The sequence below is a fragment of the Cervus elaphus genome, chromosome 29 (assembly GCF_910594005.1).
Source record: "Cervus elaphus chromosome 29, mCerEla1.1, whole genome shotgun sequence".
Classification (NCBI taxonomy): Eukaryota; Metazoa; Chordata; class Mammalia; order Artiodactyla; family Cervidae; genus Cervus; species Cervus elaphus.
The window spans coordinates 48,901,503-48,916,713 of NC_057843.1; the positions used below are offsets into that span (position 1 = coordinate 48,901,503).

General features: G+C 42.4%; 1 protein-coding gene and 1 non-coding gene across 4 annotated transcripts in view; one reads left to right on the top strand and one right to left on the bottom strand.

Annotated features, from left to right (window-relative positions):
* TRPM6 (transient receptor potential cation channel subfamily M member 6) overlaps positions 1–15,211 on the bottom strand; it is a 174,724-nt gene that overhangs the window by 105,498 nt on the left and 54,015 nt on the right. Inside the window, exon 1 of one of the 3 annotated variants that reach the window (XM_043891276.1) lies at positions 10,232–10,271. The exons of the other annotated variants lie outside the window; for them this stretch is intronic. Within the exon in view, the coding sequence (XP_043747211.1) occupies positions 10,232–10,264 (33 nt within the window). The 5' untranslated portion in view covers positions 10,265–10,271. Of the gene's footprint in view, positions 1–10,231; positions 10,272–15,211 lie in introns of those variants that run through there. 3 annotated transcript variants of the gene reach the window in all.
* On the top strand, positions 5,185–5,264 carry LOC122686363. Its single transcript, XR_006338732.1, has one exon. It is a non-coding gene; the product is annotated as a small nucleolar RNA U2-19 (small nucleolar RNA).

Genomic DNA, 15,211 nt, shown 5'->3' on the forward strand with positions numbered 1-15,211 from the left:
TTGTCCCTTCAGTTAAACTGAAATGAAGGACTCTGACATCAAGGAGACCCCACAGAGAAGGACTTCAGATGTCTCCTTCTGGGTAAACGGCTCCTATTCCTTCATCTACCACCCTGCTTTTCACACTCAGTATTTGCTGAACCCAAACACCAGCCAGCAAGATGCACTTTCCAGCTGAAACATCTCCACTAAAAGAGCTGCTTCTCAAACTGTGGTTTCTCTTGGAAATAGTGGCTATTCTTAAAAGTAGTGGCTATTAACAGCTCAAGAGACCAAAACATGAGCCTGAGAGGTTTGCCTCTTTATCTCATCCAAGAACAAAGATCCAATTTGTAAAGTCTTCTGCCAAGTCACTGACTCCCTCCTAGTTTGTCTTTCTTAACACTGTCCCAGGGAATTCCATGGCAGTCCAGTGGTCAAGACTCCGCACTGTCACTGCTATGCCCTGCGTTCAATCCCTGGTCACTGAACTAAGATCCCACAAGCTGTGTGGTATAGCAAAAAAAGAAAAGACTGCCCTAAAGACTCTAGCTAATACTATAAAGAGTTTAAATCTTAAGACTTTGGACTCCCTTTGTTTTAATCCAGCAAGATCTACTCACTTGACCTGATCACAGAACAATACTGACTACTTGGAATCTGAGTTTCTCTAGGCCAGATAAGGACAAGAATTGGGGGGTTTGGTTTTTATTTGTTTGTTTTAAATCACTTTAAACAGACACTAACAGAGGTGACAAAGGTCAGTCAGGATTAACTGATCCAGGCCAAGGATCTGTAAAGTACCCTCTGTACTGAAATCCTTCTGGGAGGAAAATTCTCTTTCCTAAGATAACAAGATTCAGTTTATAGAAAAAAAACAAAAAACAAAAAACTCTTAGTTCTTTAAAATATCAACAGAGAAAAAAATTAAAAAATAAAAAGAAATAAAATATCAACAGAAGATATCTATTTTCTCCAGGAAGAAGAAAGGTGTTCTCATATTCAAAGGCCAACCTGCTCCACTATAAGCTAATAACCTGTGCTATTCTATGTTGTTGTTGTTTGGTCTCTAAGTCATGTCCGACTCCTTTGAGGCTCCAGCTCGCCAGGCTCCTCTGGGAACTCCTCCCGAGTTTCCCAGGCGAGAATACTAGAGAGGGTTGCCCTTTCCTTCTCCAGAGGATCATCCCAACTCAGGGATGGAACCTGGGTCTCCTGCATTGGCAGATGAATTCTTTACCACTGAGCCACCTTGGAAGCCCATCCTGTTCTATACGCTTACGTGCTAAGTCGCTTCAGTCATGTCCCACCCACTCTTGCGACCCTATGGACTGTAGTCCACCAGACCCCTCTGTCCATGGGATCTCCCAGGCAAGAACATGAGAGTGGGTTGCCATTTCCTCCTCCAGGGAATCTTCCCAACCCAGGGATTGAACCCGAGTCTCTATGATCTCCTGCATTGCTATGCAGGTTCTTTACAACTAATGCCACCTGGAAAGCCCTAAGATAATATAAATAGCAGGTATCTTAGTTGGGTTACTGTAACAGAACACCATAGGCTGGATGGCTCACACTACAAATATTTATTTCTCAACATTCCATAGCCTGGAAGTCCAAGATCGGGGTGCCCTCATGGTTGGGTTCTGGTGGGAACTCTCTTCTTGTTCATAATAGCCACCTGCTTACTATAATTCCACATGGCAGAGAAAGCATTCAAATCTTTTGTGTCTCTTGTAAGAGCACTAATCCCACTCATGAGCGCTTTACTCTGAAGACTTAATTATTTCCCAAAGGTTCCACCTCCAAATACCATCACATTGTAGATTGGAGCTTCAATAAATGAACTTGCGGGGGACACAAACATTTAGTCCACAGCAGCAAGGTAACAATTTATTCAGCCCTCTCTATGTACCCACTTGCACAAGGCAAAACACTTTGTTTATATTAACTTTGCCCCAGAACATGTGGGAAGTAGTTTCAGTTATTATCTCCATTTTACAAATGAGGACACTGAGTCAGAGAGGTTGAGTAATTTTCCCAAGAACACAATAGTTCATAAAAATGACACCAGGATTCAAATATGGGCAGTCAGATTCAAGTCCACACCTTTAATGACTTCATTTCACCATCATTTACCCTCAGAACTTGCACGTGTACCAACCCCTGAAGCTGAACAATGATTTGGGGTTTCCAAATCACTTCCCGAAGATCTGATCCTCACACAAATCCCATAAGGTCCTTAGCAGATATAAGAGTGACATAAAGCACATGAAGTGCCCAGAAAATTCTCTGCTTCATACCCCAACCTCTGTGGGTATCCTCAGACCCAGAGAGAGATATCAAGAGGGTCATAAACCCCTAGAAATTGTGTAACAACTTTTGCATGGATATGAATACATGCATTTCTCAAGAGAAAATCTCAAGAGCTCTATTGAAAATAAGTGCTGTACAAGGGTCTGAATATGCTGTTCTCCAGAGAAGATATACAACTGACCAGGGAACACAGGAAGATTTTCCACATCATTAGTCATTTAAATGCAAATCTAAATCACAGTGAGATACCTCTTCACACCTACTAGGATGGCTATAATAAAAAATGCAGACAATACAAAGTATTGGCAAGGATGGGGAGAAATTGGAACTCTCATAGATCACTGGTGGGCATGAAATGCAGTACAGGCGCTACGGAAAAGTCTGGAGGTCCCTCAAATGGCTAAACACAGAATTACCATATGATCCCGCTAGTCCATTTCTAAGTATCTACCCAAGAGAAATGAAAGCAAATGTCCACACAAAACCCTGTACGCAAATGTTCATAGCAGTATAGACAAGAAAAAAAAAAAGCAAAAACAACAAAAATATCCATCAAGGGATGAGTGGACAAATAAAACATGACATATCCACACAATGAAACATTATTCAGTAATACAAAGAAGTACCGTTACATGCTACAACATGGATGAACCATGAAAATGTTATGCGAAGGGAAAGGAATCAGTCACAAAGGCATATACATTGTATGAGTCTATTTATATAAAATGCCCAGAATAGGCAAATCCATAGAGAAAGAAAGTACACCAGTGGTTGCCTGCGGCTGATGGAGTTGGAGGGACAGCTAAGGAGGATGAGGGATGGTGGGTATGTTCTAAAATTGACTGTGGTGATGGATGCACAACTCTGTGAAGATAAAAAAAACTCATTAAATTATATAATTTAAATGTGTGAGTTATATGATATGTGAATATATCTCAATAAATCCACTAAAAAAATTTTAAGGAGGAAGTGGCACAGGCAGAAAGAGAGAAAAGCCCCCAAATAAACCCATAAATAATTTGGGTTTAACCATAGTGGAAAACAAAATACAGATATGTTTCTATCCATAGGAAGAAAGCAAGCCATGAATATGCTTTGTTCAGCCCATAAAGTGTTTTCAAAAATCTTTGAAGCAACTAGAAAAATGTAAAAACCCAGAGGTTTCATGTTCAACAAAAAATCTATACATCCGCATTTTCCTTAACAAGGAGCAAAGTTTAAACAAACAAGCAAGCAAAAAACAGAATCTGGTAATACTAGGTTGCATCCTAATTTGGCAATGGTCTGTTAAGGCCAAGGGTGGGCAGTCATTTTTAGACAGAGTTTAAATTGCCCAGTAAGCCTGTGTGCCCAGCAGGTCAGGTTTCCACTGTGAGTTTTTGAGTCACTTATCTATAGCTTTCATCAGATTGTCAAAGGAATCTCTAACTCCAAGCACATTCACAGCCTTTAGAAAGAAGCAGCCAGCAAACAGTGGCCATTTGCTTTACAGATAAGAAAACTGACCTAACTTGCCTGAGGCCAGGAGAATGTGCAGTCAGCAGTGAAACTACTTTTCCTGACTCTTGGTTACTTTCATTACTCTTCTGGCCTCCCTGATATTTCTAGAACATCTACAATTACCATATCCTATTCTTTTTTTCAGCAACAAGTGAGAGAAATCAGTGAGAAAGGAAAGAACTTGCTAGACATTCCAAAATGGCATATGATTTTCAGGCTCTATGATCTTCTAATCACACACAAATTTTGCCTGGACCTAAATTCCTTTGGTTTGTGTGGGCAACCTGAGCTGTCCTCCTATCCCATAGCCCAAGGAAGATAAAAAAAGAATGTTAAACTCTCAGGACAAGGAAATAATCCCAAGAGTATGTTTTCTCCAAGGTTACCAGCACTCCTGCTATAGAAAGCACAAGTTCCTGACAGATAAAAATGGTTCCACCCCTGGGACAGGTGGTTTGCTGATGTCAAAAATGACTATTTGGGCTTCCCTAGTGGCTCAGTCGGAGAAGGCAATGGCAACCCACTCCAGTACTCTTGCCTGGAAAATCCCGTGGATGGAGGAGCCTTGTAGGCTGCAGTCCACGGGGTCACTAGGAGTTGGACACGACTGGGCAACTTCACTTTCACTTTTCACTTTCATGCATTGGAGAAGGAAATGGCAACCCACTCCAGTGTTCTTGCCTGGAGAATTCCAGGGACGGGGGAGCCTGGTGGGCTGCCGTCTATGGGGTCGCAGAGAGTCGGACACGACTGAAGGGACTTAGCAGCAGCAGCAACAGTGGCTCGGTAGCCTGGAGGGCTACAGTCCATGGGGCCACAAAGAGCTGGACACGACTGAGCAACTGATACTTTCACTTTCACTTTTAGTGGCTCAGTGGTAAAGAATCTGCCTGCTAATGCAGGAGACATAGGTTCCATCACTGGTCCAGGAAGTTCCCACGTGTCGTGAAGCAGCTAAGCCTGTGCACCACAACTATGGAGCCTGTGCTCTAGAGCCTGGGAACCAGGACTACACAGCCCATATGCCACAACCGCTGAGGCCCACACACCCCAGAGCCCATGTTCTGCAGCAAGAGAGTAGTTCCAGCTCTCTGCAACTAGAGAAAAGCCTGGGCAGCAACAGAGACCCAGAATAGGCAAAAATAAATAAACACATAAAATTACTTTTTAAAAATAAAGCACATAATTGAAAAAACAAAAAACTATTTACAAGAAGCTCCAAGTCCACAATAGGTAAAGTGAGGAGAGAATGTCACTTGTTTATAGTCATTTACCCCACTGAGCTTTGAGTTTGCCTGGGAAGAAAATTCTATATGATGCCCACACATAGTTTAGGGTGAGGTGGGAGAATAAAGAACAACCCATTCTCTGAGATCTGCTCTAACTGAAGAGGATTAATGATGAAAATAGCCAAATCTGAGCACCAGAAGACCTCTGAGTCCACCTGACATATGATCTCAGTAGTTCTGAAAAGCAAGAGAATAATTTAAAATAAGGTGTGTGTGTGTGTAAAGGTGACAGTGAATAACTGAGGATTCACTGATGGATAAGTGAGAGTGGGCTGGGGGTGTGCATGTATGAAAGGCTGATCAGTTCTGAGCAATGATGACAAGGTTTTACTACAGACCCTCATAACTACACTTGATCTGAGCTCAGGGAAATAGAAAAAAAAAAAAAAAGAAGAAGAAGAACCCAGTTCACCAGGCTGATCTCTCCAATCAAAACACACAGCACATCTGAAACCCCTGGATACCTGACTCTTATCTGATGTGGGTGGGCGTCAAGATCCAGAGCCAGCAAATGGCAGAGGATCATTCCACATCAGGCCAGGGCTGGAAAATAAATGCCAGCTGGGAAACTGCAGGAGAACTAGGGCCAGGGAAGGCACCTGTCTGTGCCATGCAAGCAGTAAAAGTCATCTTCTCCAGTCAAAACAGACCAGAAGGCTCTCACAGAGAGGCACGTGCTTACAAAACCAGGAAAAGAATGAAATTTTTAAGGCAAACAAAATGACCACTTCTCACTTCTCTCAATTGTGTAATTCTGAGATAGTCTCAAAGTTTATCTGTGCCATAAACAACTTAGGGACCTTTTCCCCAGAGATATGGAAATGCCAAAACTCGTGGAAAAAAAAATGAAAAATAGCACTGGGCTACCACCAACAAAGGGACATGCTAAAGGTTATGGTGCCAAGAAGAGTTTCCAGGGAAGTCCATTGTTACCCCAACCCCTAAAAAAGCCATGATTCCATGCAAAAGCTGAACCTAGCTAAAAACAGGTTCGATCATGAATTCAACGTATAGGACAGGGCTTCCCTGGTGGCTCAGTGGTAAAGAACTGGCCTGTCAATGCAGGAGGCACAGTTTCAATCCCTGGTCTGGGAAAATGCCACATGTCATGGAGCAACGGAGCCTGAGCACAACTATGGAGCCTGTGCTCTAGAACTCGGGAGCCACAGCCACTGAAGTCCACATGCACTAGAGCCTGTGCTCCGCAACAAAAGAAGCCAGTGCAATGAAAACCCACGCACCACAACCAGAGTAGTCCCCGATCTCTGCAATGAGAGAAAAGCAATGGAGACCCAGCGCTGTGAAAAATAAAATGAAAATTACAAAGTAGAGGACAAACCCCACTACAGAGCTTGTGTGAACTTTTTTTTCTTATTTTTTAAAAAATGGTGGTAAAATACACATAATGTAGAATTTACCATCTTAGCCATTTTATAGTCTGCAGTTTAGTATTATTAACTCTATTTAAACTTGTGCAACCAAACTCTAGGATGTTTTCATCCTGCAAAAATTAAACTTTATTCCCATTACACAACTTCTCATTTCCCAGTCTTCCAGGCTCTAGCAACCATCATTCTACTTTTTCTTTCTGTGCACTGGACTACTTTAGACATCTCATTTAAACAGAATCATTCAATATTTGTCTTTTCGTGACTGAGCATTGCATCTAGCATAATGTCCTCAAGGTTCATCCATGATGTAGCATGGTACAAGAATTCCTTCTTTTTTAAGGCTGAATAATATTCCATTGTATGTGTATATCGTGTTTATCTATTCAGAATACCCATTTCTGAATCTCAGAGGTATGGTTCTGTTGCGCTGGTGGCACAGAAGGTATGGAGTCCAATTTGTAATGGTTGTTTTCTATGGAGAAAGACAGACAGACGTGATTGAATGATGTGTGTACCCAAGGAGAGGAAAAACAAGCTCATTAAAGCTGCAGCTGCACTCAATTCCAACATCTAGAACCATCTCACCATCCCTACCTACCTCAAAAATGAAGGTTTTCTTAACTGTATATTCCCAGGTTCTGGAACAGGATTTAGCACTCAGTAATTACTTATTGGCTGAGTGAAACTAGAAGAGTAATTGTGCAGAAAATTTTATATGCTTGATTTTGAATGATCCAATTCATCTGAATATATTAGCCAGGAAAGCATCAGTTTGTACTGACATGGAAAAATAGTCCAAGAACTACTTTTAAAGGAATCAGGTTGCATATCAATAATCAGTATAATTTCCTTTATGTAAAAACAAATGCACAAATCAAAACAATATATTGTATATAGTAATATATAACAATAATGTACTGAAATAATATGCTTCAAATCCAATGGTTTGGTTACTTCTGGGTTTAAGAGAGATGAGGAGCAAAGACAGAAAGGAAACTTTCTGTTTGAATTTCTATTTGTAGGGTTTGAATTATTTACCAAAAGAACATATTTTTATATTATTAGTGAAACTTTGGTAAGAAAAAAAAATGTGGAAGGATAATAAGTCACAAGAATACACTGATTCAGGGACTTCCCTGGTGGTCCCTGGTTAAGATTCACCTTCCAAGTTCAGGGAAGTGTGTGTTCAATCCCTGGTAAAGGAACTAAGTTCCCGCATGCCTTGCTACCAAAAAATAAAAGACACAATATTGTAACCAATTCAATAAAGACCTTAAAAATGATCCACATCAAAAAAAAATATTTAAAAAAAAAAGGAATACATTGATTCAGTTTACATGTAACCTTTCTCAGAGACCTACTGGAGAATGTGCTCCATCAAAATAATGGGAAATAAGAAAGACAACGACATGGGATACAAGAAATAGGATCCAACATCAGAGAGACTCAAAGGGAATCTCCAAAAGGATGGTAAAGAGAGAAGTTAACAGCTGTGCACCCAACACCAAGGACCACCATTGTGGACAGGCAAAGCGGGCCACAAAGCAGTATTCCACGAGATAAAACTGATTGAAATAGCCACTGCAGTGAAAGATCTTGGGAGAGGATTTAGACAACTGGCAAAGAATGTGTAGTTAAATTAGTGGAAACTCTACAGAAAATTCTGCAAACACACACAGAAAAACAATTCTAGGGGGAAACAATAGTAAGAAAAGGAAAGTAACCATGTAGTACATAATCCAGTTCTTAATAGTGGATAGGAAGGCATAGTAATGTTGATTGAACTAAATACTGACTTAAATATATATACATACATATATATGTATGTATACATATATATATGAGTTAACTATATTCTGAAGATAGATGGAAGAGAAAAGATGTTAGTGATAGGTGCAGGAACTTAGAAGAAAGCTAAATACTCATATTCCATTCTGGAAAGACAGTGCATAAAGACTAAACCTGAAAAATCAAGGAGTAATACAAGCATTATTTAGACATGAATAAGTACCAACTAGCTAAAAGAGATGACCATGACTGCTCTTTCTGAAAAGAAGAAAATGACACACAAGTTCTGCTGTTTTTAGTAATGAACCTTATGGAATTATTTGTTTCTGAACTGTGTGTATATACAACTTCAATCAAACCAAGGAGTAAAAAAGAGAAAAATCACAACTGCGAGACCCACATCAGAAAACCATACCTAACAGGGGGAGGGGGTCGCAGGGGGGTGGGGGGTGGGGTGGGGTGGGGTGGAATACCTAAGAAACAGATTCTTACAGCCAACCCAGGTGTCAGTCAAGCCAGAATATCCAACGCTTTATCAGTCATGGAAGAATCCAAAGCAAATGAAAAACAAAACACCAAAATTTTTATACAGGGAAAAAAGAAATTCAAGAATCAGTCCCCACTTTGGTAGTTAAAAATGAACCACCTTCTCCCTAAGGAACAAATGCTCAAAATCCTGTGCAAGATATCCATACTCTCAGTGTTTTAAACCACTACCCTGGGCTCCAATCCTAACTATTCTCCTCCCTCAACTTCATTTTCCTCACCTATAAACCAGTGTGGAGGGAGTGGGTGGGTGGTGATGTTTAGATCTTACAAGATTATTGTCTGGGTGAAATAATAACAATCAAACTTCTGTAATCCAATCAATGTTATTCGAAATGTGATTTCATATATAGCATCTCATTTAATGTTCAAATTACAATCCTCATCCCATTTTCCAGATGGGGAAGCCAAAGTACAGAGGTTCAGTAACTTGTTCAATATCGTAGCTACTGGTGAAGCGAGGATGCGCTACCAAAAACCAAACTATGCCGAAATGCAAGAATAAAACGTGCACAATAAAACCATACTACTTCACACGTGTGCCAGCCCAGACAAAACAGGCAGGTGATAGCCAGTTCGAGGTCTGGCCGCCTTACAAGAGACCAAGGCACGACCAGGGTCTCCACTCCTGTCCCCAATTCCCCAAGCTCCTTCAAGGCTCCCCAGCAGCCGGGGGCGCCCTCCCTCTCCCCACCCCCAACCAAAAAAAAAAAAAAACCAAAAACTTCCCGTCGCACTTCGGATGGGAGTCGGGAGGAGCCAGCGCGCAGCTCCCGCTGCAAGCTCCGGCGGCGGGAGGTAGAGGATGGAGCGGAGCCCCGGGAGGGGGCCCCGGGCGGGTGTTTGGGCGGCGGTGTTTACCTTGACCTGCACTCTCATCGCGCCGGGACTCGGGGACCCGTAAGGGTGCAGGCAGGGGCCTGGGAGCCCTCCCGCCGCCTCCCGGAGCCGCGACGCCCGGCTTCTCCAGGTCTGCGCCGCCCCGACGTGCCTCTCCGCTCCGAACCGAGCCTTCTCTCCTCCCGGGGACCGGCTCACGCCACGTCCGGTCTCCTCCGCCGCCCGCCCGGAGAGGAACCAGAGAACTGCCTCCTCTCCCGGGACGGGTTCCCCACAGCCCTAAGCGGACCCCCAGCCCCGTTAGGCTTCCGCTCTGATACCACCTCCGCGCTGGCCCCATTCCAGCTCCCGGAACCCGGGCTGTGGGGCGTGCACTTAAGTGTCCTACGGTAGCGAACCCTCAAATATGATAATCGGCTCCGGGTGGAGACCAGAGGACTTGAGAGCAGATATTTCGTAAGTCCCATCTATTCTAGATTCTACTTAAATAAGCATGGCCGGCCCCACCTACAAAGCACCCAGGGCCCTGGGCTCAAATCTGGAAAAGTCGCCGAAGACAGCCCCGCCGACCGGCACCCGGCTTACCTGTAAGCGCTCCGCCGCGGAAGGAGCGTTCATCCTGGACTCGCCGGCCCCGCTACCAAAGCCTTATCTGAGCTTCTGACTTGTGGAGTCAGATCTGAGCTCCACCTCCACACGCTGCCTTTTACAGTCCTATAGATTTGTCACAATACCTTTTGGCCTCAGTTACCTCCAATGTAGAAAGGTGATTCCGACCTTACCTGGATCAAGGAGTATAGGGAGGGTCAGATGAGATTTTCATCATCATCACAGATATATCTAATTGTATATTTAATTGTGTTGGTCTTGTTCAGTCAGGTGCTGGGAGGACGCGGGGGCGGGGGGTAACCTAACAAGCAGTCTTTTACTATCTGGGAGTTGTTGGGTGTTAGGTGACCCCTCTGGGCCTGGGTTTGTTTGTTTATCTGCACAGTGGGAACGATGGTGAATAAACCCCTTTCCTCAGAGGCTATTCTGAAATCCAGAAGATACAATCAGAAGTTTTGTGATTTCTGTATTTTCGGTGGGTTCCCCTGGTTAGGCAAGCTTTTTAAGGCTGCTGTCAGTTACTGTGGGTGAATCCCAGTATGCTGGCAGGGATGAGGCTCACTTATTACAAGTGTAGTTAACAATGGTAGCTATTCATCCTTAACTGACTTCAAATTAGTCCATTCTGAATTTCTGCCCAGTGAGCTCACATTTGCAGACACTTTTTTTTTCCACTCATTTTTTTCTTCTTTTTTTCCTTCTTGTTGACCCCACCAGGCAGCATGCATACACGCTTGCTAAGTCGCTTCAGTCATGTGACCCTATGGACTGTAGCCGGCCAGGCTCCTCTGTCCATGGGATTCTCCAGGCAGGAATACTGGAGTGGGTTGCCATGTTTATATGCGATCTTAATTCCCCCACCCAGGGATGAACCTGCACTCCCTGCCATGGAAGAGCAAAGTCTTAACTGCCAGACTGCTGATGGAAGTCCCTTCTCTCATTTCTCAATGTGGTTTTAATTTTTCTTTGTTAGAAAACTTGAACATCTTATTTGCATATTAACATTTTGTTGTTGTTTTTCTATTAGCACATTTACTCTCTTTCTCCTTGACCCAGTTCCCTCAAAATTTTAATGTGAGCAGTTAACGGATTCAGGAGCCCCTCTAAGGCATGTAAGCACCTCTTGGTTGGTATTTCTCCACACATCTCCTCTGTTAGGTCTGCCTCAGCACTAGAGACTGGGAGCTCTCAAATATCTGCAGACCCACAAGAAAACTAAACATTTGGAACTCAAGATTCTTAAGAGTTTTGGCGCACTGTAATTAACATCTAGTTTAAGCTCTTTGGTAAATTTACATATCAGGATAGTCACATATTCTTTTCAGATCAAGCCTCAAGGCAGAGTCTAAAATATCAGGACAATTTTAGGGCTTAAAACATCTGATGTGCTAGTACAAGGTGCCTTTGGTCTCCAAGCCGTAACAGAAACAACTGAGGCATTTGTTAAAAGTGCAGATTCCCAGGCCCCACCCAGGCCACCTAAACCATCTATATAGTAATTTCTGGGGTGGGGCCCAGGAATCTGTATCTTTCACAAGCAGCTCACTCAACTTAAAACTTGTCTAAAAAAAAATCTCCTGGCCACAAGTATACCTTTGCCTAGTGGACAGCAATGAAATTTAAACTTTAGGATGTTCATTAGTAGTTTAGGGTGGTTTAATTCAAGCCAACAAATATTTCCTGAACACAGACTGCTTGTCAGACATCCTGCTGGGTGCTAGGAAAACAAAGATGAATAAGACATTGTCCAGTCCTCAAGGAGCTTGGGTTTGTAGGGAGGAGGAACAATTAAAAGTGAAACAGTACCTGGGTCACCACTGGTAACACTCATCAACATACACAGCTTTATTTTCTCATTTGTTGTCCTTTCCTAATCCTTTTCTTCCTCTTCCCTTTCTTTTCTCCTTTGTTTTCTTCTTTATCAGATCTCTGTTTTTACCCTGAACATTGTAAATGTTTTATCCCTGATCTCACATGGCTTTAAGGCATTAACTTTTAAAGTCAACCTAGAGATTTCAAAATGAAGGGAAACAGCTGATTTTTCAACAGAGAAAAATGAGTATGACAACACTTTTTTTATATGTAAAAATGTTTTTGTTTGGTTTTGGCCATGTTGCGCAGCTTGTGAGGTCTTAGTTCTCTGACCAGGGATTGAACTGGTGCTCCTCGCAATGAAAGCACAGAATTCTAACCACTGGACCACCAGGGAATTCCCTATATGTGAAAATCTTAATGAGTCCCAGTTATTGGGGACTACTAAGAAGTAGGTTCTAAAATATGCATTCTTCTCCTAAAGAAAATTTTACAAGCTTGGATTTGGTTCATTTTCCTTTATTTGGATAAATAACTCTTTGCACCAAGAAGAAAGAGCACCATGAGAAGCTCTTACCCACTGAATCATAGTGTATCTCCTGCTCATGGTTTTCACTTTGGGGAGCCACCACTACTCTCCTTTCAGAAGCATAAAAGAAACAAAATAAATGAAGTAGCATTCTGAAGCAGGGGATGGAAATGATGATGGATCTAGAGGGCATTTCACAGTGGGAGAAGTTTAAAGGTATGGGCTATTAATTTAAAGAAAGGTGGGGGCTTCCCAGGTAGTGCCAGTGGTAAAGAGCCCAGCTGCCAGTGCCGGAGACTTTAGAATGTGCTTAGTAGTTCATTCATGTCCGACTCTTGCAACCCCATAGACTGTACCCTGCCAGGCTCCTCTGTCCATGGGATTCTCCAGGCAAGGATACCGGAGTGGGTTGCCATTTTCTTCTCCAGGGGATCTTCCTGACCCAGGAATCAAACCCAGGTCTCCTGCATTGCAGGCAGACTCTTTTACTGACTGAGCTACGAGGGAAGACTTTAGAGACACAGGTTCAATCCCTGAGTCAGGAAGATCCCCGGGAGGAGGGCATGGCAACCCACTCCAGTATTCTTGCCAGGAGAATCCCATGGGCAGAGGACTTGGCGGGCTACAGTCCATAGGGTCACAAAAAGTCAGACACGACCGAAGCACAGTATAGCACATGCTTCCAGTGAGGAAGGATAAAATCCAGACCTCCAATTCATTCTTATGTGACTGTTTCTGTTTTCAAACCTTCCCATTCAAACCAAAGGTGCTAAGTTTGAATTCCATCCATTTATTCTCCTAAACAGCTACAAATCAAATTTCCTTTTGAAAGGTAGCAATATATTTTCTTATGCCTACTGAATAAATGTTTTTCTTATTCAGTGCTTCTGTGGGAGTATGCTCCCAATTTGTTTTTCTGCTATGAAAATGAATCACTTATCCTGTCACATAAACAAAGATTAAAATATTCATGGTTGGGCACTGCTTATAATAGCCAGGACATGAAAGCAACCTAGATGTCCATCAGCAGATGAATGGATAAGAAAGCTGTGGTACATATACACAAAGGAATATTACTCAGCCACTAAAAAGAATACATTTGAATCAGTTCTAATGAGGTGGATGAAACTGGAGCCTATTATACAAAGTGAAGTAAGCCAGAAAGAAAAACACCAATACAGTATACTAACGCATATATATGGAATTTAGAAAGATGGTAATGATAACCCTGTATGCGAGACAGCAAAAGAGACACAGATGTATTGAACAGTCTTTTGGACTCTGTGGGAGAGGACGAGGGGGGGGATGATTTGGGAGAATGGCATTGAAACATGTATATTATCATACGTGAAACGAATCGCCAGTCCATGTTCGATGCATGAGACAGGGTGCTCAGGGCTGGTGCACTGGGATGACCCTGAGGGATGGGGTGGGGAGGGAGGTGGGAGGGGCGTTCCGGATGGGGAACCCATGTACACAGATGGAGGAGTCAAGTCAATGTATGGCAAAACCGATACAATATTGTAAAATAAAATAAATGATTAATTTAAAAAAATATTCATGATTGGCCAGGGGAGAAACAGGAACCCTCAGATACTTTTGGTAAGAGTTTAAAATGATACCCTTTTTGAAGGCATGTTAGAGATCTGGGGGCTTCCCTGGTGGCTCAGCTGGTAAAGAATTCGCCTCAAATGTGGGAGACCTGATTTGATCCCTCAGTTGAGAAGATCCCCTGGAGAAGGGAAAGGCTATCCACTCCAGTATTCTGGCCTGGAGAATTCCATGGACTGTATAGTCCATGGGGTCGCAAAGAGCCAGACACGACTGAGCGACTATCACTTCACTAGAGAGATGTGGATTCAAGGCATAACCTTTTCCAACACAATTCAGTCTTAGAATTTCGTATTTCAGAAACGCACTAAGATATGTGTATAAGGATATACACAGTAGCACCCTTTGTAATGAAGAGAGATTGCCAATAATCCAAAGAGCCATTAGTGGGTGCTTAAATAAACTGTGATGTGTCCATACCATAAAACACCATGCAGCTTTTAAAAGAATGAGTTAGATCTACATGAACAGATATGGAAAGAGAAAATAGCAACTAGTAAAGGTAAGTATGTTTCTGTTGTTTTTTTTTTAATGTACATGTGTAAGTTGGAATATTCACAGGAAAGTCCTATAAGAATATAAGCCAAACTGTTAACAAGAAAAGACATGCTTCTTCTAAAATACTATTTGCTGCTTATCTGAAATTCAAATTTAACTGGGTGTCTTATCACACAAGATTGTTATACAAGCCTACTCTGGTGGCTTCTTATAGCTATGGGTGCTGTTTAAAAGTGTGTACTGCAAACATTGACACCAAGCCCAAACTCCTTTGGAACTGTCTTCAAATGCAACATTGAATGATTCTCAAAGGGAAGAAAAGAGGAAGATGAAGACTGACTGTAACAAAGTGCCAGGCACCCTGAGAAGCAGCATCATTTGCAGCTTCTTAAAGACAAACACAACTGATTCTATAGCTGATTTACTAACCATATATTCCTCTCAGCCCAGCAGCATACTTTTTTGCAAGGTAATTTTGCAATAGCCCTCCCATGCAGCGGCCTAAT